At 45.8% G+C, this 24,384-nt stretch overlaps 1 protein-coding gene and 1 pseudogene across 2 annotated transcripts in view; one reads left to right on the top strand and one right to left on the bottom strand.

Annotated features, from left to right (window-relative positions):
- LOC115138475 (KATNB1-like protein 1) overlaps window positions 1-24,384 on the top strand; it is a 66,467-nt gene that overhangs the window by 39,124 nt on the left and 2,959 nt on the right. Inside the window, exon 1 of one of the 2 annotated variants that reach the window (XM_029675349.1) lies at window positions 24,000-24,147. The exons of the other annotated variant lie outside the window; for it this stretch is intronic. Coding sequence (XP_029531209.1) covers window positions 24,011-24,147 — 137 coding nt within the window. The 5' untranslated portion in view covers window positions 24,000-24,010. Of the gene's footprint in view, window positions 1-23,999; window positions 24,148-24,384 lie in introns of those variants that run through there. 2 annotated transcript variants of the gene reach the window in all.
- LOC115138797 (acid phosphatase type 7-like) lies at window positions 19,681-23,949 on the bottom strand (annotated as a pseudogene).

The raw sequence follows: 24,384 nt of genomic DNA, 5'->3' as shown, positions 1-24,384 counted from the left end.
CTCTCACACCTGTCCCCTCTTTTGCCCTCTGATTAAGTCTCTATTTCTCTCTCTGTTTCTGCTTCTGTCCTTGTCGGATTCTTGTTTGCTTTGCCCTTGTCCCGTCCTGTCGTATCTGCCTCTTCATCAGATGCTGCGTGTGAGCAGGTGTCTCTGTCCTCTACGGCTTTCCCTCTACTACTAGATATGGACTCTCCCGGAGGGACCAGCAGTCTGTTGCCGCTAGCCCTGCTATTCTCCTCTACTACTAGAAGGGGGACTCTCCTGTAAAGATAGAGGATTTATGTTTTCCCTGTTTGGACATCTCCTGTAAAGATTGAGGATATATGTTTTCCCTGTTTGGACATTAAAAGACTCTGTTTCTGTTAAATCGCTTTTGGGTCCTCACTCACCTGCATAACAGAAGAATCCGACCAAGAATGGACCCAGCGACTTCGGATCCTCTCTACTCAGCCGTCGAGATCCAGGGAGCGATGTTAGGCAGACACGAGCAGGAATTGTCTGCTGCTCAACATGCCGTTGAGACCCTGGCCGCCCAAGTCTCCGACCTCTCGAAACATATTCATAATCTCCGCCTCGATCCACCAGCTACTTCCAGGGCTTCCGAGTCTCCGGAGCCCAGAATTAATAACCCACCGTGTTACTCTGGGGAGCCCACTGAATGCCGCTCGTTCCTCACCCAGTGTGATATTGTGTTCTCTCTCCAGCCCAACACGTACTCCAGGGGTACAGCTCGTATCGCCTACGTCATATCTCTCCTTACTGGACGGGCTCGTGAGTGGGGCACGGCAATCTGGGAGGCAAGGGCTGAGTATACTAACCAGTATCAGAACTTTAAGGAGGAGATGATACGGGTTTTTGATCGTTCAGTTTTTGGGAAAGAAGCTTCCAGGGCCCTGTCTTCCCTATGTCAAGGTAATCGATCCATAACGGACTACTCTATTGAGTTTCGCACTCTTGCTGCCTCCAGTGACTGGAACGAGCCGGCGTTGCTCGCTCGTTTTCTGGAGGGTCTCCACGCGGAGGTAAAGGATGAGATTCTCTCCCGGGAGGTTCCTTCCAGCGTGGATTCTTTGATTGAACTCACTATTCGCATAGAACGACGGGTAGATCTTCGTCACCGAGCTCGTGGAAGAGAGCTCGCGTTATCCGTTTCCCCCCTCTCCGCATCACTACCATCTTCCTCTACTGGCTCAGGTGCTGAGCCCATGCAGGGGGTATTCGCATCTTGACTAAGGAGAGGGAACGGAGAATCACCAACCGCCTCTGTCTCTATTGCGGTTCCGCTGGTCATTTTGTCATTTCATGTCCAGTAAAAGGCCAGAGCTCATCAGTAAGCGGAGGGCTACTGGTGAGCGCTACTACTCAGGTCTCTCCTTCAAGATCCTGTACTACCTTGTCGGTCCATCTACGCTGGACCGGTTCGGCAGCTTCCTGCAGTGCCTTGATAGACTCTGGGGCGGAGGGCTGTTTTATGGACGAAGCCTGGGCTCGGGAACATGACATTCCTCTCAGACAGTTAGGGGAGCCCACGGCCATGTTCGCCTTGGATGGTAGTCCTCTCCCCAGGATTCAGCGTGAAACGCTACCTTTAACCCTCACTGTCTCTGGTAATCATAGCGAAACCATTTCTTTTTTGATTTTTCGTTCACCTTTTACACCTGTTGTTTTGGGCCATCCCTGGCTAGTGTGTCATAATCCTTCTATTAATTGGTCTAGTAACTCTATCCTCTCCTGGAACGTCTCTTGTCATGTGAAGTGTTTAATGTCTGCTATTCCACCTGTTTCTTCTGCCCCCTCTTCACAGGAGGAGCCTGGTGATTTGACAGGGGTGCCGGAGGAATATCATGATCTGCGCACGGTCTTCAGTCGGTCCAGGGCCACCTCCCTTCCTCCTCACCGGTCGTATGATTGTAGTATTGATCTCCTTCCGGGTACCACTCCCCCCCGGGGTAGACTATACTCTCTGTCGGCTCCCGAACGTAAGGCTCTCGAAGATTATTTGTCTGTAGCTCTCGACGCCGGTACCGTAGTCCCTTCCTCCTCTCCCGCCGGAGCGGGGTTTTTTTTGTTAAGAAAAAGGACGGGACCCTGCGCCCCTGCGCCCCTGCGTGGATTATCGAGGGCAGAATGACATAACGGTTAAGAATCGTTATCCGCTTCCCCTTATGTCTTCAGACTTCGAGATCCTGCAGGGAGCCAGGTTTTTCACTAAGTTGGACCTTCGTAACGCTTACCATCTCGTGCGCATCAGGGAGGGGGACGAGTGGAAAAGCTAACGCTCCAGCTGTCTTTCAGGCATTAGTGAATGATGTACTGAGAGACATGCTGAACATCTTTGTTTTCGTTTACCTTGACGATATCCTGATTTTTTCACCATCACTCCAGATTCATGTTCAGCACGTTCGACGTGTCCTCCAGCGCCTTTTAGAGAATTGTCTTTATGTGAAGGCTGAGAAGTGCGCTTTTCATGTCTCCTCCGTCACATTTCTCGGGTCTGTTATTTCCGCTGAAGGCATTCAGATGGATCCCGCTAAGGTCCAAGCTGTCAGCGATTGGCCCGTCCCTAAGTCACGTGTCGAGCTGCAGCGCTTTCTCGGTTTCCCGAATTTCTATCGTCGTTTCATTCGTAATTTCGGTCAGGTGGCAGCTCCTCTCACAGCCCTTACTTCTGTCAAGACGTGCTTTAAGTGGTCCGTTTCCGCCCAGGGAGCTTTTGATCTCCTCAAGAAGCGTTTTACATCCGCTCCTATCCTTGTTACACCTGACGTCTCTAGACAGTTCATTGTCGAGGTTGACGCGTCAGAGGTGGGCGTGGGAGCCATTCTGTCCCAGCGCTCCCATTCTGACGATAAGGTCCACCCTTGCGCGTATTTTTCTCATCGCCTGTCGCCGTCAGAACGTAACTATGATGTGGGAAACCGCGAACTGCTCGCCATCCGCTTAGCCCTAGGCGAATGGCGACAGTGGTTGGAGGGGGCGACCGTTCCTTTTGTCGTTTGGACTGACCATAAGAACCTTGAGTACATCCGTTCTGCCAAACGACTTAATGCGCGTCAGGCTCGTTGGGCGCTGTTTTTCGCTCGTTTCGAGTTCGTTATTTCTTATCGTCCGGGCTCAAAGAACACCAAGCCTGATGCTTTATCCCGTCTCTTCAGTTCTTCAGTAGCCTCCACCGACCCCGAGGGGATTCTCCCTGAGGGGCGTGTTGTCGGGTTGACTGTCTGGGGAATTGAGAGGCAGGTAAAGCAAGCACTCACTCACACTCCGTCGCGCGCGCTTGTCCTAGGAACCTTCTTTTCGTTCCCGTTCCTACTCATCTGGCCGTTCTTCAGTGGGCTCACTCTGCCAAGTTAGCCGGCCACCCCGGCGTTCGGGGTACGCTTGCTTCTATTCGCCAGCGTTTTGGTGGCCCACTCAGGAGCGTGACACGCGTCGTTTCGTGGCTGCTTGTTCGGACTACGCGCAGACTAAGTCCGGTAACTCTCCTCCTGCCGGCCGTCTCAGACCGCTTTCCATTCCCTCTCGACCGTGGTCTCACATCGCCTTAGACTTTATTACCGGTCTGCCTTCGTCTGCGGGGAAGACTGTTATTCTAACGGTTGTCGATAGGTTCTCTAAGGCGGCTCATTTTATTCCCCTCGCTAAGCTTCCTTCTGCTAAAGAGACGGCACAAATCATCATTGAGAATGTTTTCAGAATTCATGGCCTTCCGTCAGACGCCGTTTCGGACAGGGGTCCGCAATTCACGTCTCAATTTTGGAGGGAGTTTTGCCGTTTGATTGGGGCTTCCGTCAGTCTCTCTTCCGGTTTTCACCCCCAGTCTAACGGTCAAGCAAAACGGGCCAATCAGACTATTGGTCGCATCTTACGCAGTCTTTCCTTTCGAAACCCTGCGTCTTGGGCAGAACAGCTCCCCTGGGCAGAATACGCTCACAACTCGCTTCCTTCGTCTGCGACCGGGCTATCTCCTTTTCAGAGTAGCCTCGGGTACCAGCCTCCTCTGTTCTCGTCCCAGCTCGCCGAGTCCAGCGTCCCCTCCGCTCAGGCTTTTGTCCAGCGTTGTGAGCGCACCTGGAAGATGGTCAGGTCTGCACTTTGCCGTTATAGGGCGCAGACTGTGAGAGCCGCTAATAAGCGTAGGACTAAGAGTCCTAGGTATTGTCGCGGTCAGAGAGTATGGCTCTCCACTCGTAACCTTCCCCTTATGACAGCTTCTCGCAAATTGACCCCGCGGTTCATTGGTCCGTTCCGTATTTCTCAGGTCGTTAATCCTGTCGCAGTGCGACTTCTTCTTCCGCGACATCTTCGTCGCGTCCACCCGGTCTTCCATGTCTCCTGTGTCAAGCCTTTTCTTCGCGCCCCCGTTCGTCTCCCCGGTCCTTGTCGAGGGCGCACCTATCTACAGGGTCCGGAAGATTATGGACATGCGTCCTCGGGGCCGTGGTCATCAGTACCTTGTGGATTGGGAGGGGTATGGTCCTGAGGAAAGGAGTTGGGTTCCATCTCGGGACGTGCTGGACCGTTCGCTGATCGATGATTTCCTCCGTTGCCGCCAGGTTTCCTCCTCGAGTGCGCCAGGAGGCGCTCGGTGAGTGGGGGGGTACTGTCATGTATTGTCATGTTATGTCTTGTCCCTGTGCTTTCTCTTCTCTTCGTTTCCCCCTGCTGGTCGTATTAGGTTACTTTCTCTCTCTATCGTTCCGTTCCTGCTCCCAGCTGTTCCTCATTCTCCTAACGACCTCGTTTACTCTCTCACACCTGTCCCCTCTTTTGCCCTCTGATTAAGTCTCTATTTCTCTCTCTGTTTCTGCTTCTGTCCTTGTCGGATTCTTGTTTGCTTTGCCCTTGTCCTGTCCTGTCGTATCTGCCTCTTCATCAGATGCTGCGTGTGAGCAGGTGTCTCTGTCCTCTACGGCCCGCGCCTACCCGGAGGGACCAGCAGTCTGTTGCCGCTAGCCCTGCTATTCTCCTCTACTACTAGAAGGGGGACTCTCCTGTAAAGATAGAGGATTTATGTTTTCCCTGTTTGGACATCTCCTGTAAAGATTGAGGATTTATGTTTTCCCTGTTTGGACATTAAAAGACTCTGTTTCTGTTAAATCGCTTTTGGGTCCTCACTCACCTGCATAACAATCTGGATTTGGGTAAAGGAGAACCTGGAGAGGCTTGGGCGAGGAGCTGCGGGGGGCGGAGCTGTTGGACGAGGTAGGAGTAGCCAGGCGGAAGGCATGGCCAGCCGTTGAGAAATGCTTGTTGAAGTTTTCGATAATCATGGATTTATCGGTGGTGACCGTGTTCCCTAGCCTCAGTGCAGTGGGCAGCTGGGAGGAGGTGCTCTTGTTCTCCATGGACTTCACAGTGTCCCAGAACTTTTTGGAGTTGGAGCTACAGGATGCAAACTTTCCTGACTGACTGCGTGTATTGGTTCCTGACTTCCCTGAACAGTTGCATATCGCGGGGACTATTCGATGCTATTGCAGTCCGCCACAGGATGTTTTTGTGCTGGTCGAGGGCAGTCAGGTCTGGAGTGAACCAAGGGCTGTATCTGTTCTTAGTTCTGCATTTTTTGAACAGAGCATGCTTATCTAAAATTGTGAGGAAGTTACTCTTAAAGAATGACCAGGCATCCTCAACTGTCGGGATGAGGTCAATGTCCTTCCAGGATACCCGGGCCAGGTTGATTAGAAAGGCCTGCTCACAGAAGTGTTTTAGGGAGCGTGTGACAGTGATGAGGGGTGGTCGTTTGACTGCGGCACCGTAGCGGATACAGGCAATGAGGCAGTGATCACTGAGATCCTGGTTGAAGACAGCGGAGGTGTATTTGGAGGGGCAGTTGGTCAGGATGACGTCTATGAGGGTGCGCTTGCTTACAGAGTTAGGGTTGTACCTGGTGGGTTCCTTGATGATTTGTGTGAGATTGAAGGCATCTAGCTTAGATTGTAGGACTGCCGGGGTGTTAAGCATATCCCAGTTTAGGTCACCTAACAGAACAAACTCTGAAGCTAGATGGGGGGCAATCAATTCACAAATGGTGTCCAGGGCACAGCTGGGAGCTGAGGGGGGTCGGTAGCAGGCGGCAACAGTGAGAGACTTATTTCTGGAGAGAGTAATTTTCAGAATTAGTAGTTCGAACTGTTTGGGTACTGCCTGTTTGGGTACTGCCTGCTCTGTGCGTGATTTCCTGCAAGACAGGAATGTCAGTGTTCTGCCATGGCCAGTGAAGAGCCTGGATCTCAATACCATTGAGCACGTCTGGGACCTGTTGGATCGGAGGGTGAGGGCTAGGGCCATTCCCCCCAGAAATGCCTGGGAACTTGCAGGTGCCTTGGTGGAAGAGTGGGGTAATATCTCACAGCAAGAACTGGCAAATCTGGTGCAGTCCATGAGGAGGAGATGCACTGCAGTACTTAATGCAGCTGGTGGCCACACCAGATACTGACTAACTTTTGATTTTGCCCCCCCCTCTTTGATCAGGGACACATTATTTCATTTCTGTTAGTCACATGTCTGTGGAACTTGTTCAGTTTATGTCTCAGTTGTTGAATCTTGTTATGTTCATACAAATATGTACACATGTTAAGTTTGCTGAAAATAAACGCAGTTGACAGTGAGAGGACGTTTTTTTGTTGTTGCTGAGTTTATATACTGTATTCTACTCTACTGCATTTTAGTCAATGCCACTGTGACATTGCTCAATCTAATATTTATATATTTCTTAATTCCATTATTTTACTTTTAGATTTGTGTGTATTGTTAGATAATACTGCACTGTTGGAGCTAGGAACACAAGCATTTTGCTACAACCGCAATAACATCTGCTAAATGTGTGTATGTGACCAATTCAAATTTGATTTGATTAGGGGCGAACAGATTCTCCTGGCAGCCCTGAAAAGACCATCCACAATCCATCATCTATGCTACATCACAATCCTTCTTTGATCATGTATAGCATACTATCTTCTGTTTTTAGTCAAAGGTTCATCTTCTGTTTGTGGAGATCCACGTGCTTCCGTTAGGCTTATCCTCAGGATCCTGTGACGTTTGGAACACTGGACAGTGGCTCTGGTGCTGTCCTGACACCACTTTGATATGGGCATGTGGTTAGTCATCACATCAGACAGCATTTATACAGATGAAAATAATTGAATTGTGCACCAGATAAATAGCTGTTTGAAAGACCACAGCTCACCACCTATTGAATGTGATAAAGATAAGTCAAAGCAGTAAGCTACTTACAGTAGAGCCTGTGATGACATGTACTGGAGCTTTGGCTGTTCCATGCGCCCATTGAAAACTTTGGGAGAGGACCATTAAGGGGCTTTTCAGTCTGTGACAAAACATTGATGGAGAGTGTATGATATACTGATTATTCACATGGGAACTGACCTTGTAGCCGTAGACAGGCCACAGTCTCTCATATGTGTGCTCCTGGGCCCATAGCTCCAGGTCCAGTCCTGGAAAAATACATTTCAATAGTTGATATGAAACTTTAGATACAGTATTTATCTACAGACTATGGATACCATCACAAAGGACAAAGAGCAATTGCTGGATCACAAGGCCTTTTCATGCCAATATTGTATTATGAAAATATTAATTAGTTAACCCGCATATAACGTGCATCACATGTTTTGCCTATTTATTCACATTTGCTATCCATCAAAGAGCACTAAATATAATGGTTCCCAATAGCTTAGACCACTCAAGAAACTCTTAAAGGCAACAAACAAGCTAGAGAAACGTATAGGAAAACCTTTGGATAAGGGCTTTTTGGGTAGCGTCCAAACCAGCAGTCTGTCGTTGTAATAAAGGAAATGTGTTTGGATTGCTCTGCTCGCGCCATTGGGTCATTAGTCTGTCTGAGAGGACAGATTTGTGAGCGTAACACCTATTTGAGCAGAGTGCTATTGTGTGAGGTCATCAAATGGAGACCATACTGTGGAGGCATAATACATCCTCCAGACCTGGTGCAGGCGGTTTGGTGCCGTTCCGTCCGAGTCGGACCTGAGACAGAGCAGAGAGACAGACAGACAGATAGCATGCTGGGAGTAGGATCTGAAACCTGAAATCTGGTGTTGCTCTCTCATGCCAGGCTGTCACTCCATATCCATGCCAAGTGCTGAATGAAACTGTGGTTCAAATTGCTGTGATTACAACATCTAACACATACAGACGTGCTTCAGTGCTAATGTGGACTAGCCAGTGGCCTAAGACGTTACAGGTCAGACCCGGCAATTCATGTGTCCAGCAACACAGCAGAAAACAAATCCTGTAGATACTTTCACGTAGCATAGAAGAGCCCGCTGGGACACAGCCTAGCTGTTCTTCACATATCTAACAATGCTATGTCAAGTAAATCATCAGGAACATGTGACTTATAAAGGGTATTAACAGAATGATATAGAGCCCCCTTGGCCAGACAATAATAACAATTGAATGAGTAAAAAGTTGCATGAGGGGGAGCAGGGAGTTATTCCTGGTTGTAAATCTTCTCTTATGTTCAGTATAGGGGATGTTTGGCCGGTCGACCGGTTGTTGCTCAGATTTGGTCAGATTTACACCCCTCGGGATGAGGAGCGATCAGAGTGTTTCTGCATGGCGCCAGCGGAGCTCGCTTCAGTACCAAGCTCAGTCCCCCTCTGCCTCGCTCCCTGCTGGACTGCTGCCTTCTACTGACCTGTCAGGCCCAGGGTGATCTACACCGCAGCCCTCACCACGTCTGACTGACGGCTGTGTTCATTGTCATTACACGTTTTGGATGCTCCCACTCTAAAACCCCTTGTACGTGTTAACAATAGTTGCTGTTGAAGTTTACTTGTTAAAACAATTGCACATTCATTAATCTAGGAATACCATTCCTGTTCACAACTAATACAGAGAGTATCATTCATCCATCTATCCATGTAATTGACCCCCCTCTCCCTAATCAGTGAGTGGTTTTATGCCGTATATACAGTACCAGTCAAAAGTTTGGATACACTTACTCATTCAAGGGTTTTTCTTTACTTAATTTTTTTTTTACATTGTAGAATAATAGTGAAGACATCAAAACGATGAAATGACACATATGGAATCATGTAGTAACCAAAAACAACCTTCTGGCCCATAGCCCTGCGTGGCATCGACTGTGCCACAAAAGCATACTGAAGTGGCCAAATTAGGGTTGCTACAGTTATTGTTATTTTTGGTCGTAAACATTATGTCGAGTTAATTCTATGAGGGTATTCAATGTATTTTACAGTGAAAGGGGAGGGTCACGTGAAAACATATATAAAGTCTCCGTCAAAAGTTTGGACACACATACTCATCCAAAAAAAGTGTTAAACAAATCAAAAGAGATGATATATTTGAGATTCTTCAAAGTAGCCACCCTTTGCCTTGATGACAGAAGTGTCTTGCATCCTCTCAAACACCTTCATGAGGTAGTCACTTGGAATGCATTTCAATTAACAGGTGTGCCTTGTAAAATGTTCATTTGTGGAATTTCTTTCCCTCTTGATGCGTTTATTTAATAGTTTTGATGTCTTCACTATTATTCTACAATGTAGAAAGTAGTAAAAATAAACAAAACCCTGGAATGAGTAGGTGTGTCCAAACTTTTGGCGGGTACTGTACATACAGTAGCTCTAAAAGTGGGTGCTGTCGTCTTTGTTGTTGTTAGAGCAGTACATGGATCTGTTTCCTCCCATAGTGATGATCCAGGGACACTCCGCTCGGTTCCCTAGCCTGTTGGCCTCTGAGGAAGGATCAGACACCAGAGAATGAGTCACATCGCTGTGTGTGCGTGTGTGTGTGTGTGTGTGTTTGTACTGTTTAGAACACCATGGTCCAGTTCATGTTTTTCTTCATTGTCATAACATAGCTACTCTAAACAAAACGTGTGTTACTCAAGATATTACATAATCCTAAAAAGGGCATTACTGACACTGCCAAATCCACTAATACTGGGACTGTCAGTTAAAGGCTAAGTGCAATCAAAACCTTGATTTCCCTGTGTTTCATATACAGTTGAAGTCGGAAGGTTACATATACTTAGGTTGAAGTCATTAAAAAGAATGACACAAGTCATTTGTCCAACAATTGTTTATAGACAGATTATTTAATTTATAATTCACTGTATCACAATTCCAGTGGGTCAGAAGTTTACATACACTAAGTTGACTGTGCCTTTAAACAGCTTGGAAAATTCCTGAAAATTATGTCATGGCTTTAGAAGCTTCTGATAGGCTAATTGACATCATTTGAGTCAATTAGAGGTGAACCTGTGGATGTATTTCAAGGCCTACATTCAAACTCAGTGCCTCTTTGATTGACATCATGGGGAAATCAAAAGAAATCAGCCAAGACCTCAGAAAAATAATTGTAGACCTCCACAATTCTGGTTCATCCTTGGGAGCAATTTACAAACGCCTGAATGTACCACGTTCATCTGTACAAACAATAGTACGCAAGTACAAAAACCATGGGACTACGCAGCCGTCATACCACTCAGGAAGGAGATGCGTTCTGTCTCCTAGAGATGAACGTACTTTGGTGCGAAAACTGCAAATCAATCCCAGAACAACAGCAAAGGACCTTGTGAAGATGCTGGAGGAAACAGGTGCAAGAGTATCTATATCCAAAGTAAAATGAGTCCTATATTGACATAACCTGAAAGGCCTCTCAGCAATGAAGAAGCCACTGCTCAAAAACCGCCCAAAAAAAGCCAGAATACGGTTTGCAACTGCACATGGAGACAAAGATCGTACTTCTTGGAGAAATGTCCTCTGGTTTGATGAAACAAAAGTAGAACTGTTTGGCCATATTGACCATCGTTATGTTTGGAGGAAAAAGGGGGCGGCTTGCAAGCCAAAGAACACCATTCCAACCGTGAAGCACGGGGGTGGCAACATCATGTTGTGGGGGTGCTTTGCTACATGAGGGACTGGTGCACTTCACAAAATAGATGGCATCATGAGGGAGGAAAATTATGTGGATATATTGAAGCAACATCTCAAGACATCAGTCAGGAAGTTAAAGCTTGGTCACAAATGGGTCTTCCAAATGGACAATGACCCCAAGCACACTTCCAAAGTTGTGGCAAAATGTCTTAAGGACAACAAAGTCAAGGTATTGGAGTGGCCATCACAAAGCCCTGACCTCAATCCTATGGAGAATTTGTGGGCAGAACTGAAAAAGGAATGGGCCAAAATTCACCCAACTTACTGTGGGAAGCTTGTGGATGTCACATCTGCTCCCCCCTGCCTTGGCGATTGAAGGTACCAGGCTGCACTGCATCACACACTCCTGCCATCAATTACTCACACCTGCCTTCCCTCGTCACGTGCATCAGCGATATTGAACTCACCTGGACTCAGTCATCACCTGTTTATTTCTTCCCCTATATTTGTCAGTTCCCTTGCTCTGTTCCCTGCTGCTGCATTCATAGTTTGTCTATATTACTCATTTGCTGACCCTGTTCCTGACTCGTTCCATGTCCGTTCTTTATTAAATGCTTGACTCCCCGTACTTGCTTCGTCTCTCCAGCGTCATCCCGTATGACAGAATGCAGCAGCCATCATACGAAGCTGTTGGTGACATCGGCTCTGGGTCGCGGCCGATGGAACCGGGGGAACCTAGCCAGCTCGTCGGGCTTCCATGCCCTAGCTGGCTCGAGAGGTATCCTTGCACCGGTTGGCTTGGATGACGCCCATCCCACCTCGGGCCTCAGCCGGATCGTCAGTTCTTGTTCTCCCAGCCGGTTCAGGAGTTTGTTTTGTTTTGTTGGTGACGTTGGGGTGGATTCTGCCGCCGATGGAACTGGGGGTGCCTAAGTCAGCCCGTCGGGTTTCCACGCCCTGGCTGGCTCGAGAGGTTTCCTCCTCTCGGTTGGCTCGGCGGTTTCCATACCACGTCACACTCCACCGGGCTTCCTCTCTGCAGTGGGATCGACAGGTGTCTTGCCTCAGCCGAATCGTCGGGTTTCCATGCCTCAGCCGGCTCTCCAGGCTCCCACGCTCCTGCCGGTTTGTTGGGCTTCCACGCCCCAACCGGCTGGCCCAGCGCCCATTTCTCGGCCGGTTCGCCCAGGCGGGTCGCCAGATGGGGGGGTACTGTTACGTATGCTCACGCTACCCCCCCCCCCCCCCCCCCAGCGCTTGAGGGCGCCAGGCTGCCCTGCATCATGCACTCCTGCCATCAATTACACACACCTGCCTTCCCTCGTCACATGCAACAGCGATATTGGACTCACCTGGACTCAGTCATCTGAGTTTATTTCCTCTCCTATTGTTGTCAGTTCCCTTGCTCTGTTCCCTGCTGCTGCATTCATTGTTTTCTGTCTATATTACTTGTTTGCTGAAGCTGGTCCTGTCTCGTTTCATGTCCGTTCTATATTAAATGTGTGACTCCCCATACTTGCTTCGTCTCTCCAGCGTCATCCCATGTGACAGTGGAAGGCTACCCGAAACTTTTGACCCAAGTTAAACAATTTAAAGGCAATGCTACCAAATACTAATTGAGTGTATGTGCTAGCGGCACCCCTCAACAACATTCCGCTGAAAAGGCAGTGCGCGAAATTCTAAAATATTTTTGGGAAATATGTAACTTTCACACATTAACACGTGCAATTCACCAAATGAAAGATAAACTTCTTGTTAATCTATCCATCCAAGCACAACATATGATTATGTTAGGTCAGAGCCAAGTCACAAAAAAACACACAGCTATTTTTCCAGCCAAAGATAGGAGTCACAAAAAGCAGAAATATATATCACTAACCTTTGATGATCTTCATCAAATGACACTCATAGGACATAATATTTCAACACTATAGCACATGAACCACCAGACCAGAACACACACAGATAGAACCGGTTCCCATAATGAAAGAAGACCCAAACCCAAACCTGTGCCTTGGAGAGTGTTGTGTCTTTGGCTATGCCGGATTAATTGCTATGCCATGCTATTCTATAAAATAATTTATCTGTAATTAATATCACCTGATTGAGCTAATCATGTCAATGTAATTAACTAGAGAGTCAGGCACCACGAAATAATATTTATAGAGCTGTTATCTTCCGAATAAACTCTTAAAGATTTAGCAATATTTTACATCAATAGCAGTCAACATTAATCGTCATCTTACTTCAGTCTCATATTCTGAAAGTTGTAAATTCTTGGTTATCTGCAAGAATCCTGGCTAACAAGTTGAATCAGCAATACAAAATTGGGTTTAATTATTTATTTACTAAATACCTAACTAATCACACAGAATAACATATACAAATAATTAATTATACCTGGATAATTCTTTACATCAAATGGAAACGTCCCTAGCGGGCGGAACAGATATGACAGCTTGTTACACACAGGAAAAGGGGCTGGGTTTGAGTGAAAGAGCGGGAAGTCTGAGGAACAAAGGGAAGAAGCTGTGCTATGGTAAATACAGTATCTTGTGCATTCTAAATTACCGCCCATTTGGAAAAGGAAAATGCAATAAATATTTACACGGAGCTGCGCTTCAGTAGGTTGGTGGTAGATGGAAGACCGTGTTGCCAAACCAAGTCCTTTGAAGAATGTCTCTGGTGGTCACTTGGATAAGTTGTAGTAATGTCGTTGTGTGGTGGATGGGATACTCTGTCTGTTCCTTCCTAACCTGCGTTTGCAGCTGTGGTCGCTAACTCAACGGCTAGGAGGTATCACTTCTGTCGTGAATAAGAGTTCAAGGTTCATACCATTCGCAACCAAAGCTCATGCTGATGTTGGCTTCATTCTGTAGTTTTTATCTGAACCATTCTGACATGGGATCGTCATCTCACATCCGCGGAACAGGAAGTTATGTTGTCGTCAAGAGCTTATATAGGAAGGAAGAGAAGGGGTGTGTGTGAAAAGTTTACAACCTCTGTCTCTTCACGTGGGCAGGCCACTGAGTGAGCAGCCCTAACTTATGAAAACCCACATCTCACATTTTAGAAGCTAAAATCACATTTCATCCCATCACAAATAATTTCATATTCAAACATTTAAATTGAACAATTTCATGTGAATCTGATAACTCTGATGTATAGACTTTCCACTGTGGAGTTTATGTCATCTTATCATTGATGAGAATGTCTCAGATGACAACCGAACTGACATCATATTCATTAAGTACCACTGCATATGTTCAATTGTTCGGATTACCAGAATATAGTTAATTTCCTCCCACATACTGATGTTCCCAGATTCTCTATGTTAACCAAGGGTTTTTTAAATGTAACCTTAGTAGGTTAGAGAAGAGAAAAGAGGGGAAGAGGTATTTATGACGGTCATAAACCTATCCCCCAGGCCAACGTCATGACAAGAGCGTCAGTCCCAGGCGTGCTATCCACCCACCCAAACACGTGCCATTTCCACAATATTTCAATTGGGGAAATCTGTGTTGACACACAGCATGTAAAAAGAAAAGCCTTTCTAGGAAGACGGTTACTAACAACGGCAGTCCAAGCCAAGAGCTAGCCGTGTCTTTATGAGTTTAGAGATTTTAATTTCACCAATAAAACTGGGAGCCAATCTTCATTCCAGTTAAAACAGTAAAGTACGTGGTGAGGTGATGGGGGAGTCTGATACCTCTCCTGGCTTATGTAAGAGGCAGACAGGGTCGAGCAGCCCACCAGGAGGGGGAGCCCTGAGTGAGTATGGGTGCTGGAGGTCAGCTGACAGGGTTATTTACCCGTTACCAATTAGGTTAACTGAGAACAAACACTCTATTTATTTTACAGCAACAACCTGCGGAAGAGTCACAGAGGGGATGAATGACATTGCATCTTTGTATCTGTCCCATTATGGTGTCTGTGATTGCACAGGCAGCGCCATTAAGGCCATCTCCAGTTTGAAGTAGCCAATTGTCTTCGACTACTACGTCTATAAGTTGGCAAACAAACTGAAAGGGTGCATACTGCCACCTGGAGTGTGTTGTTTGAAGAGGTATAAAGTCAAGGTTGGCGATTTACTGCCAACTGCAGTTATGGAATGTTCGCTCACAAGTATAATTCATTGGCTGATCTCTTCTGGTGACCTGGGTGGAATTATGTGATCCTTCCTTAACCCATAGGAAGTCCTACCCAGTTGACTACTTCAAAATGGTTTAAGTCCTCAATGGTGCTGTCCAGTGTGCATGCTAAAACAGGCTTTTTGGGTACTATGTCCACTATGGAACTTAGCCAGGACACCAGGGTTAACACCCCTACTCTTATGATAAGTGCCATGGATCTTTAGTGACCCCAGAGAGTCAGGACACCTGCTTTAACATCACATTCTAAAGACAGAACCCTATGCAGGGCAATGTCCCCTTCACTGTCCTGGGCATTTGGGATCAGAGGGAAGAGGTATCCCCTACTGGCCCTCCAACCCCACTTCCAGCAGCATCTGGTTTCCCATCCAAGGACTGACCAAGAGAAACCCTGCTTAGCCTCAGAGGCAAGTCAGCAATGGGATTCAGGGTGGTATGCAGAGTTGGGTAACCAGAGACAGTTCCGGACAGAGATTAAAAGGAAAGGTCATGTTCAGAATAATAGAGGATCTCTAGTCAATGGGATAGTGCAACCTAGGGGTTAAGATTACATGGTCAAGGTAAAAGCTATGATAACTCAATAATTGGTGGTTAAACCGTTTGTAACAAAAGACCGGTCTACCATTTGCAACAAAGATTCTGACATAATCCTCTTTATGCTGTAACATACTTGATAATCACAAACCATCCTGTGTGAGTTAGAATGGGAGCCACAGCAGTATGCAGCAGTATGAAGGAGCCTGTGAAGCCCTGTGAGCGGCACAGTCTGAGTCAAAGGTACTGTATTTAGTCTGGTTAATACCCCCATCTTGTGGTGGCTAGGCAGGGAAGCAGTTGACTGTCTGTTGGATGGACAAGAGACCCAAGGTCTCCTTCTGGGACTCCACTTACCACATACATCAAGCAATATACATTTCAGGAGACCCTGGACAATACAAATAAAAAAGCACTTCTGTTAAATTCAATAACATATGGACTTATTTTGGTCAAATACTGAATGATATACTGTATGTGCATGTCTGAAGAGAAATAACTAGAACTTCCTAGAACAATAGCTCGAAAGTGTTTCTTTTTTTTCTCCTATTGACAGTGGAAAATCTGATTAGCATAATTTAATACGCTTATTTGTGTCATTAATGGATATTGTGTCCCCATGACAAACAGTGAGTCATCGGTTGTTAAAAAAAAGAAAGTATTTAACCTTTATTTAACTTGGCAAGTCAGTTAAAAGAACAAATTCTTGCTTACAATGACGGCCTAGTTGTAACTAGACAGGCTGTTTCCATGTGTGTTTTATTTTCCTAGAAAATAATATCAAGATAAAAATCTGAGGGGAGATGTTCCAACTTTAACCTTGTCAAATGCAATGTGGATGGACTGATTCCTAATCCTAATCAACGTTCCCCCCAACATTAACTGTTTAAAAACCACACATACTAACCAATCCGATCTGCCCTTCCATGTCACTGATGAGTCTGTGCTACAAGGTGCCCACTTAATCCAGGCTCTTTGAAACGTTAAAAAAACAATTGCTGTCTGAATATCACCAGCTCACGTCATGGCTCATTGTTTCAAATGGCACCAGTTACATCCTATTGCCTCAGACGGGCCAGTGATCTATATGTGCAGGGGAACAAAGGCGCTCTTGATAGTGGCCTTAGCATCTCATGTGGACACGCTGGTCTCATGCAGCTGGAATGCTAAGGACTCTTGTGGTCAGCCGGGCTTAATTGCCTTTCACTCTGTTGGTTTTGGGCGTAAAAAAAAAGCTGAAGCAAGCTGCCACGAGTTTAGGTTCTGACTAGCGCCACAGACAAAAACGTGGTGTTATCTGAGCGAGGGGGGAGGGTACTGATTTTTGATTTCATGTTCTAATGTCTGGTGACAAGGCCAAGAAAAACAGGCTACAGTTAGCAGCTCCTTAATTGAGGCCAGACAGTAGGCAGACTAGGCACATTACACTGGGAAAGAGTAAACCAGGCCTGGGGATACAAGGAGCACAAACATTATGGTGCATGATTAGATGTTTTGCATTCAATCCCCCCTGATGCTAACACACTCACACCTGAAAGCACATTCTCGCATCTGCACACAGATGAACACACACAGACACACACGGTATAAGCATTTGAGATGTGTTGGCAGCTGATCCTCTGGATATGACACATCTGAATGGTTGAGCCTGTAAATCTCTGCCCTTTTTATGCAGATTTCTCACTGAGCTGATAGCCTAAACCCAGATTCCAAGGACTTAAGCTCTGGAACTCTAATATCTAAGGGGCATCAAGGTTGTCCATCATGAACTCAGGGTTACACAGAGTATGATTAGGCATAACGTTGAGTAATCTGACAAACGTTTATCAAAAGCTATTATTAACGATCAGGACACACAGAAAGAAATATCAAAACAAACTATGAACCAACTATATTAATTTGGGGACAGGTCGAAAAGCATTAAATATTTATGGCAATTTAGCTAGCTAGCTTGCTGTTGCTAGCTAATTTGTTCTGGGATATAATCATTGGGTTGTTATTTTACCTGAAATGCACAAGGTCCTCTACTCCGACAATTAATCCTCAGATAAACGGGTAAACCAAGTTTGTTTCTAGTAATCTCTCCTCTTTCAGGCTTCTTCTTCTACTTTGGACTTTATATGGCGGTTGGCAACCAACTTTAAGGTGCATTACCACCACCAACTGGACTGGAGTGTGGACCTCAGTTCATCTTTCAATCACCTACGTCGGTATATGATCCTAAAAACCAATGAGTAGATGGGAGAGGCAGGACTTAAAGCGTATGGCTACGCAGACGCTCATTGACGCGCGTGAGAAGTGTGGGTGCATTGATTTAATAACATGTATGTGTAAGTGTATTTTGCAACGCTCGCGCACGAGACGCGGGCGGTGTGGTCAGCATGTTAGTCCCCTCCTGAACTCCCTGTTCACCCACGACTGTGCGGCCCCGCACAACTCCAACACCATCATTACGTTTGCTGATGACACGACGGTGGTAGGCCTGATCACTGATAACAATGAGACCGCCTATAGAGAGGAGGTCAGTGACCTGGCAGTGTGGTGCCAGGACAACAAATTCACCCTCAACATCAGCACGGCAAAGGAGCTGATCGTGGACTACAGGAGGCCCCCCTCCACATTGACAGGGCTGTAGTGAAGCGCATCTAAAGCTTCAAGTTCCTCGGTGTCCACATCCCTAAGGAATTCACATTCTCCACACACCAATATAGTCGTGAAGAAGGCACGACAATGCCTCTTCCCTCTTAGGAGGCTGAAAAGATTTGGCATGGGCCCTCAGATCCTCAAAACGTTCTACAACTACACCATTGACAGCATCTTGACTGGCTGCATCACCGCTTGGTATGGCAACTGCTTGGCATCCGACCACAAGGCACTACAGATGGTAGTGTGTACGGCCCAGTACATCACAGGGTCCGAGCTCCCTGTCATCCAGGACCTCTATATCAGGCAGTGTCAGACTTCAGCCACCCAAGTCATGGACTGTTCTCTCTGCTACCACACGGCAAGCGGCACTGATGCAGCAAGTCTGGAACCAACAGAACCCTAAACAGCTTCTACACCGAAGCCATAAGACTACTAAATAGTTAACCAAATAGCTACCCAGACTATCTGCATTGACCTTCTTTGCAACTCTTTTGACTCATCACAATGCTACTGTTATTGTTTAGTATTTATCCGGGTGCCTGATCACTGTACCCCTACCTATATGAATATCTACCATCAATTACCTCGTACCCCTGCACATCAACTCAGTACTGGTACTCTGTGTATATAGCCAAGTTATAGTTACTCGTTATGTATTTATTCCTTGTGTTATTATTTTTCTATATTTTTCTCTCTCTATTGTTGGGAAGGGCTGATAAGTTAGCATTTCACTGTTAGTCTATACCTGTTGTTTACGGGACAAATGCAATTTTATTTTATTTGAGCCCAGTAGACTTTGTCTGAGAGTCATTGTGGGGTAAATAGAGTTTCTGTCAGTTGTTTCCATTGGCTTAAACTCAAGATAGGAAACTGATCTGTCTCAGCCAGTGTTTATTTTGGACAAGGATTACTTGTTTAGATGGAGGTGGTTCTTGAACCAGCTCCAGACTTAGAAGCTGAAATAGCTCCCATATGTTCCAATGGCACAGTGGAGTTGACGAAAGTGTTTTCTACAGTGGAAAAGCTGTGGTTGCTCCACTCTGACCAAAAAGTTGTTTTTCTGAGATTCTACCCCTGCCTCACAGTACAGTACAGTAGCACATTATGGATACCAAGTCTGGGGAGGTCTGGCAGTCTGTCTCACCAAAATGAAATGCAGAATGTACTGAGTTTTTACCCAAACCATGTAATAATAGCATTGATTAGATGTGACCTGTACGGAATGCACCGAAATATGTACCAGGAGCGGAAAGCATTGGCTAATGGGGAGCAGAGAGTAAGCAGACTTCAACCATGTTGACTCACTGTTTATGAAGATTTCGTAATATTGTCCGTTTTTATCATCAGTTTAACACTGAATGACTGGTGCCTGTGTGTGTGTGGGTGTGTGTGGGTGTGAGAAAGTGAGAGAGCGAGAGAGAGAGAGGAGTAAATAAGTAGATAGGGTCAAGTTCAGGTCCTACTCACTATGCAGCCTCGTGGTTCCCAGGACAGGTCATATAGGGCACGTAGACAGCTATGGACTGGATCTGACGCATGAACTCATCTCCAATCCTACCGTTGCCCTGAAAAAGTTTGATTTAGTCATTTACCACAGCATAATACACAGTATTAGTGCTAATGAAGTCTGAAATAATAACGCTGACAGAATAAATGTAAAAAGCACATTCAATTATCTAAAGCTAAAGTACTGTAAATCTTTCCAGACAACTTTAGGAATGTTCCATTTGCATACCAAACAAAACCCCAATGAAACCAGAACTGTTAATTTCACAAATATTCTAATGGTGGCAATTGAGCTTATGTACACATTGCGGTGGATGGCATGGCCGTCTTCTGGTTTTCAGTGGCCATTGCCCTTAATGAGCTTTCAGACAGAATTTCTATTTCTGTTTTTCTATTTATAATATCAAGGAAGCCGCGGAACAGAGTTAGACATTCCAGTTCAAACTCAGCATGAATTTGCAGTTATTAATTTTTGAGGTTGTCTGCTCATTAATGTCCATCATTTTTCTCCATGTTTGAGAAAAGTATAAAATGAGCCAACTTTGCTTTTTAATTTCAGGGAAACAGCAGCCGCTGATGTATACCACTGGGGATTAATACCCGTATATGTCATAGTAATTATGAAGTGGTCTAGACTCATGACGACAGAGCCCACTTTTACATCTTACCCTGAGGATACCATAAGCTTTGAGTGTGACCCTGTATGCCATAGTTTAACTTCATGAAAATCCCATGAGAAAGTGCTTAGTATAAATGGTATGTGTATCATTCTACCAACTGACCAGTGATGGACAAGTGTGTACAGAAAACAAAACTATTTTGACATTTTGTCACATGTCATATGCAAAGTCCCCTAGAAAACAAAAAAGCACATATTCGTCATGCTTTGCACAATTTTTCCAAAGTGTGCTCCATATTCCACCTATGAGGTTTCAGGTAAGACCCAAGTGCAGACTGTGTTGAAGTAACAATGGTTATTGCAACAACAGGGGCAGGCAAACGACAGTTCAAAGCAGGCAGGGGTTGATAATCCAGAGTAGTGTGGCCAAGGTACAGGACGGCAGGCAGGGTGAGGTCAAGCAGAGGTCGGTAATCCAGAGTAGTGTGGCCAAGGTACAGGACGGCAGGCAGGGTGAGGTCAAGCAGAGGTCGGTAATCCAGAGTAGTGTGGCCAAGGTACAGGACGGCAGGCAGGGTGAGGTCAAGCAGAGGTCGGTAATCCAGAGTAGGGGCAAAGGCACAGGAAAGCAGGCAGGCCCAGAGTCAGGACAGGCAAGGGTCAAAACCAGGATGACGAGAAAAAGAGAGACTAGGGAAAAGCAGGAGCTGAGACAAAATGCTGGTTGACTTGAACAAACAGGAGACAAAGGGCTGTGAGACATGGGTTTAGATCTAGACGAAATGAAAATGAATGAAAAGTAGGAAGTATATGGAGGGTACGGGGCAACAGAGGAGGAACAGCAGACGGGCTATTGATTTCAGGCAATGGGCATGGCAGAACGGGCTCGATGGCACCAGTAGACCAGTCAATCGAGGGATTGTGTCGCTGGAGCCAAGAGAATCCCAATACCACAGGAATCTGCGGAGACTCAATTAGGAGGAATTGGATCGTCTCGCTGTGATTCCCTGACACTCGTAGGTTGTTGGGGATGGTATGGTGGGTAGAGCCTATAGAGCGCCCGTCCAGTGCTCTAACATCCATGGGAATGGAGAGGGGTTGAGTGGGGATGCCCAGCTTGGATGCCAGGGTAACATCCATAAGACTCATATCGGCCCCCGAGTCGATGAGTATCTGGAGAGACTTGGACTGGTCGCCCCACCACAGGGTGGCATAGAGAGGGAGGTGAGTAGGGGAAGAAGCAACATTATCCTTAAGACCCACCAGAGTACTCATTCCTACCAATGAGCTAGGTCTCTTGAAGGGACAGGTAGACACATAATGACCGACAGTACTGCAATACAGACAACTCTGGGTGTTAAGTCTGCGTACTCCTTCGGCTGCATCGGCTAGGGGCAAATTGTCAGTCTTCGGAGGCTCTTGGAGGAACTCGGGTAAACTCAGATCCTTTTGGGGACGAAGACACCGGGGACTTCCGGAGTTCGTCAGATGCAAGGTGGGATCCTTGAGTGAGCGATTGGGACCGCAATCAGACCTCTTCTCCCTCCTACTTTCCCGTAGCCGACCATCGATCCGGATGGTTAATGCGATGAATAAGTCGAGATCCATCGGTAGTTCCTTTGCTGCAAGATCGTCCTTTACTTCCTCTGAAAATCCGTGCAGGAACGTGACAACAGCTCTTCCGGGTTCCAGGCACCCTCCTGGATGCCTGGAACAAGCACAAGGACAGGTGAAACAGATCAGGGTGTGACACAAAGTTAACCACAATTATACACCACTATGATTGAAGTTATTATGCAACGGCAACATTGATATGCTATTCACTTATGACAATCAGTCGGGAGTTAGCCGCATAACCACTTAGGATGAGATCATAAATGCTGCCGACCTGGGTCTACTACTGCAGTCTGGCCAGAGACTGAGGGTTCTCATTGCCCATGTCCCCATAGATGGAAAACCTGGGACTCCAGCTAGCACTCTCATTCAGAGCAGTAAAGGAGAACACATCACTCCAGCCAGCCTCACTGCCACAGTGGTACACTGCATTGAACACAGGAAATAAAACACTGTTCTATCAATACTATGATGATGACCGAATGTGACAGGCCATAAACATCCATCATGCTAGTTCGGTGAACATGGAACCCTACCATAAGCAGAGGCAGGTCTCAGGGCAGTGAGTGTGACCCTGTGTATGTGGATCTCCCTCACTTCTGATCCCGTCCATAAAAACATCTGTCGTTCTACCCCTGAACAAGGCAGTTAACCCACTGTTCTTAGGCCGTCATTGAAAATGAGAATTTGTTCTTAACTGACTTGCCTAGTTAAATAAAGGTAAAATACATTTTTAAAAGAGTTGCGTTGCTCTTGGCGGTCAGCTCAAACAGTCCCCTTCCACAGGCCGTACTCCATGGTGCTCTCCTCTGTCTCATTGATGGGGGTCCAGGTCATCTCCATAGAGGCAGGGAGTCCTGGGGAGAAAAGCCCCAAAGTTATCCAGCGAGGGGGCCTGCTGATCAGACTGCTCACCCTGCCAACCTGGATAGAGTTACCTCCCTGGATACTTACTGATCCACTTACGTAAGCTGGGAGAAACTCGCTTAAAAGTCTTGTGTTGTTCAATAACTCACAAGTCTGTGCTTTTGATCTCCCTGTTGACAGGATTTGTGAATTAAACATTTGGTTAAACTCACTGGATATGACCTGTTAGTACAGTAGTGCTAGTGTAATATACAGTAGTGCTAATGGACTATATAGTAGTGCTAGTGTACTATAGTAGTGTTAGTGTATTATATAGTAGTTTTAGTGTATTATATAGTAGTGTTAGTGTATTACACAGTGGTGCTAGTGTATTATACAGTAGTGATAGTGCATTATATAGTAGTGCTAGTGTACTATATAGTAGTGCTAGTGTACTATATAGTAGTGGTAGTGTACTATACAGTGGTGCTAGTGTACTATATAGTAGTGCTAGTGTATTATACAGTAGTTCTTGTGTTTTATACAGTAGTGCCAGTGCACTATACAGTGGTGCTAGTGTGCTATACAGTAGTGCTAGTGTACTATATAGTAGTGCTAGTGTACTATATAGTAGTGCTAGTGTACTATACAGTGGTGCTAGTGTACTTTATAGTAGTGCTAGTGTATTATACAGTAGTGCTAGTGTTTTATACAGTAGTGCTAGAGGACTGCACAATCAGTCAGTGTCTCTGATAAGGAGGTCAGAATCAGTCTACCAAACTGATGAAACAGCAGTCTGTGGAGTCAGCAAATGCAGTGTGGCAAGGCATGATGAGTCAATAAAAGCAGATGTTATTGTTGATGTGTGCTTGTGATTGTTGATGTGTTCTCATTTAAAGGACAATTCATTCACTTTGAGTTAATATGTTCTTGCATTGGCTTTCTAACAGATGAGAACTGTCACTTTGTGATTGCCTCCATACAAGCAGCCTTAACATTCTATTAAAATAGTATTTTAGAGTGAAGCAGTGAAAGATCCAACCCACTACGAGAATAGGTTGAACCTAAAAGTTACCAAAAATAGATAATTAATTAATTCTGTATTTGAAGCAGTTAATATTTACATTTTGAATTGGACTGCACCAAGCATGTTGAACACTAGGGGGTGCACAACAATAGTCCAGTATTCCTATTGTTCAATGAGTGCATTTATGAATCCCCAACAGTGTCTGGTCAGTGTTGAGAAAAGTAACAGGGGCTCCGGTTGGGTTAAGAAACCAAGGCGAACGGATAGCAAAACCACCCTTGTGAGATCAGAAAATCTTAGAACGTCTATCAACACTGACAGGTAGGTGATTGCAGCTATAGCAAGCTATATATTACAATAGGTTAGCTCGAGGAAGTTTTAGTTATCTAACAAGCAACGTTAATTGAGCTCATCTGTAGCTATCCTTCCACATTCTACTGCTGTCTCGAGCTCGCTTGCTGCAAATGTTTAAACTACAATGCCGGTTTTACTGGCTGATAACTTTAAGAGAGATATGTATCGTGACAATGGTAAACGGCCATTAGCTTCCTATGAAGT

Source organism: Oncorhynchus nerka, linkage group LG12 (assembly GCF_034236695.1).
Source record: "Oncorhynchus nerka isolate Pitt River linkage group LG12, Oner_Uvic_2.0, whole genome shotgun sequence".
NCBI lineage: Eukaryota > Metazoa > Chordata > Actinopteri > Salmoniformes > Salmonidae > Oncorhynchus > Oncorhynchus nerka.
The sequence above is the reverse complement of the archived record's forward strand: the minus strand, read 5'-3'. Positions and strand labels throughout refer to the sequence as shown.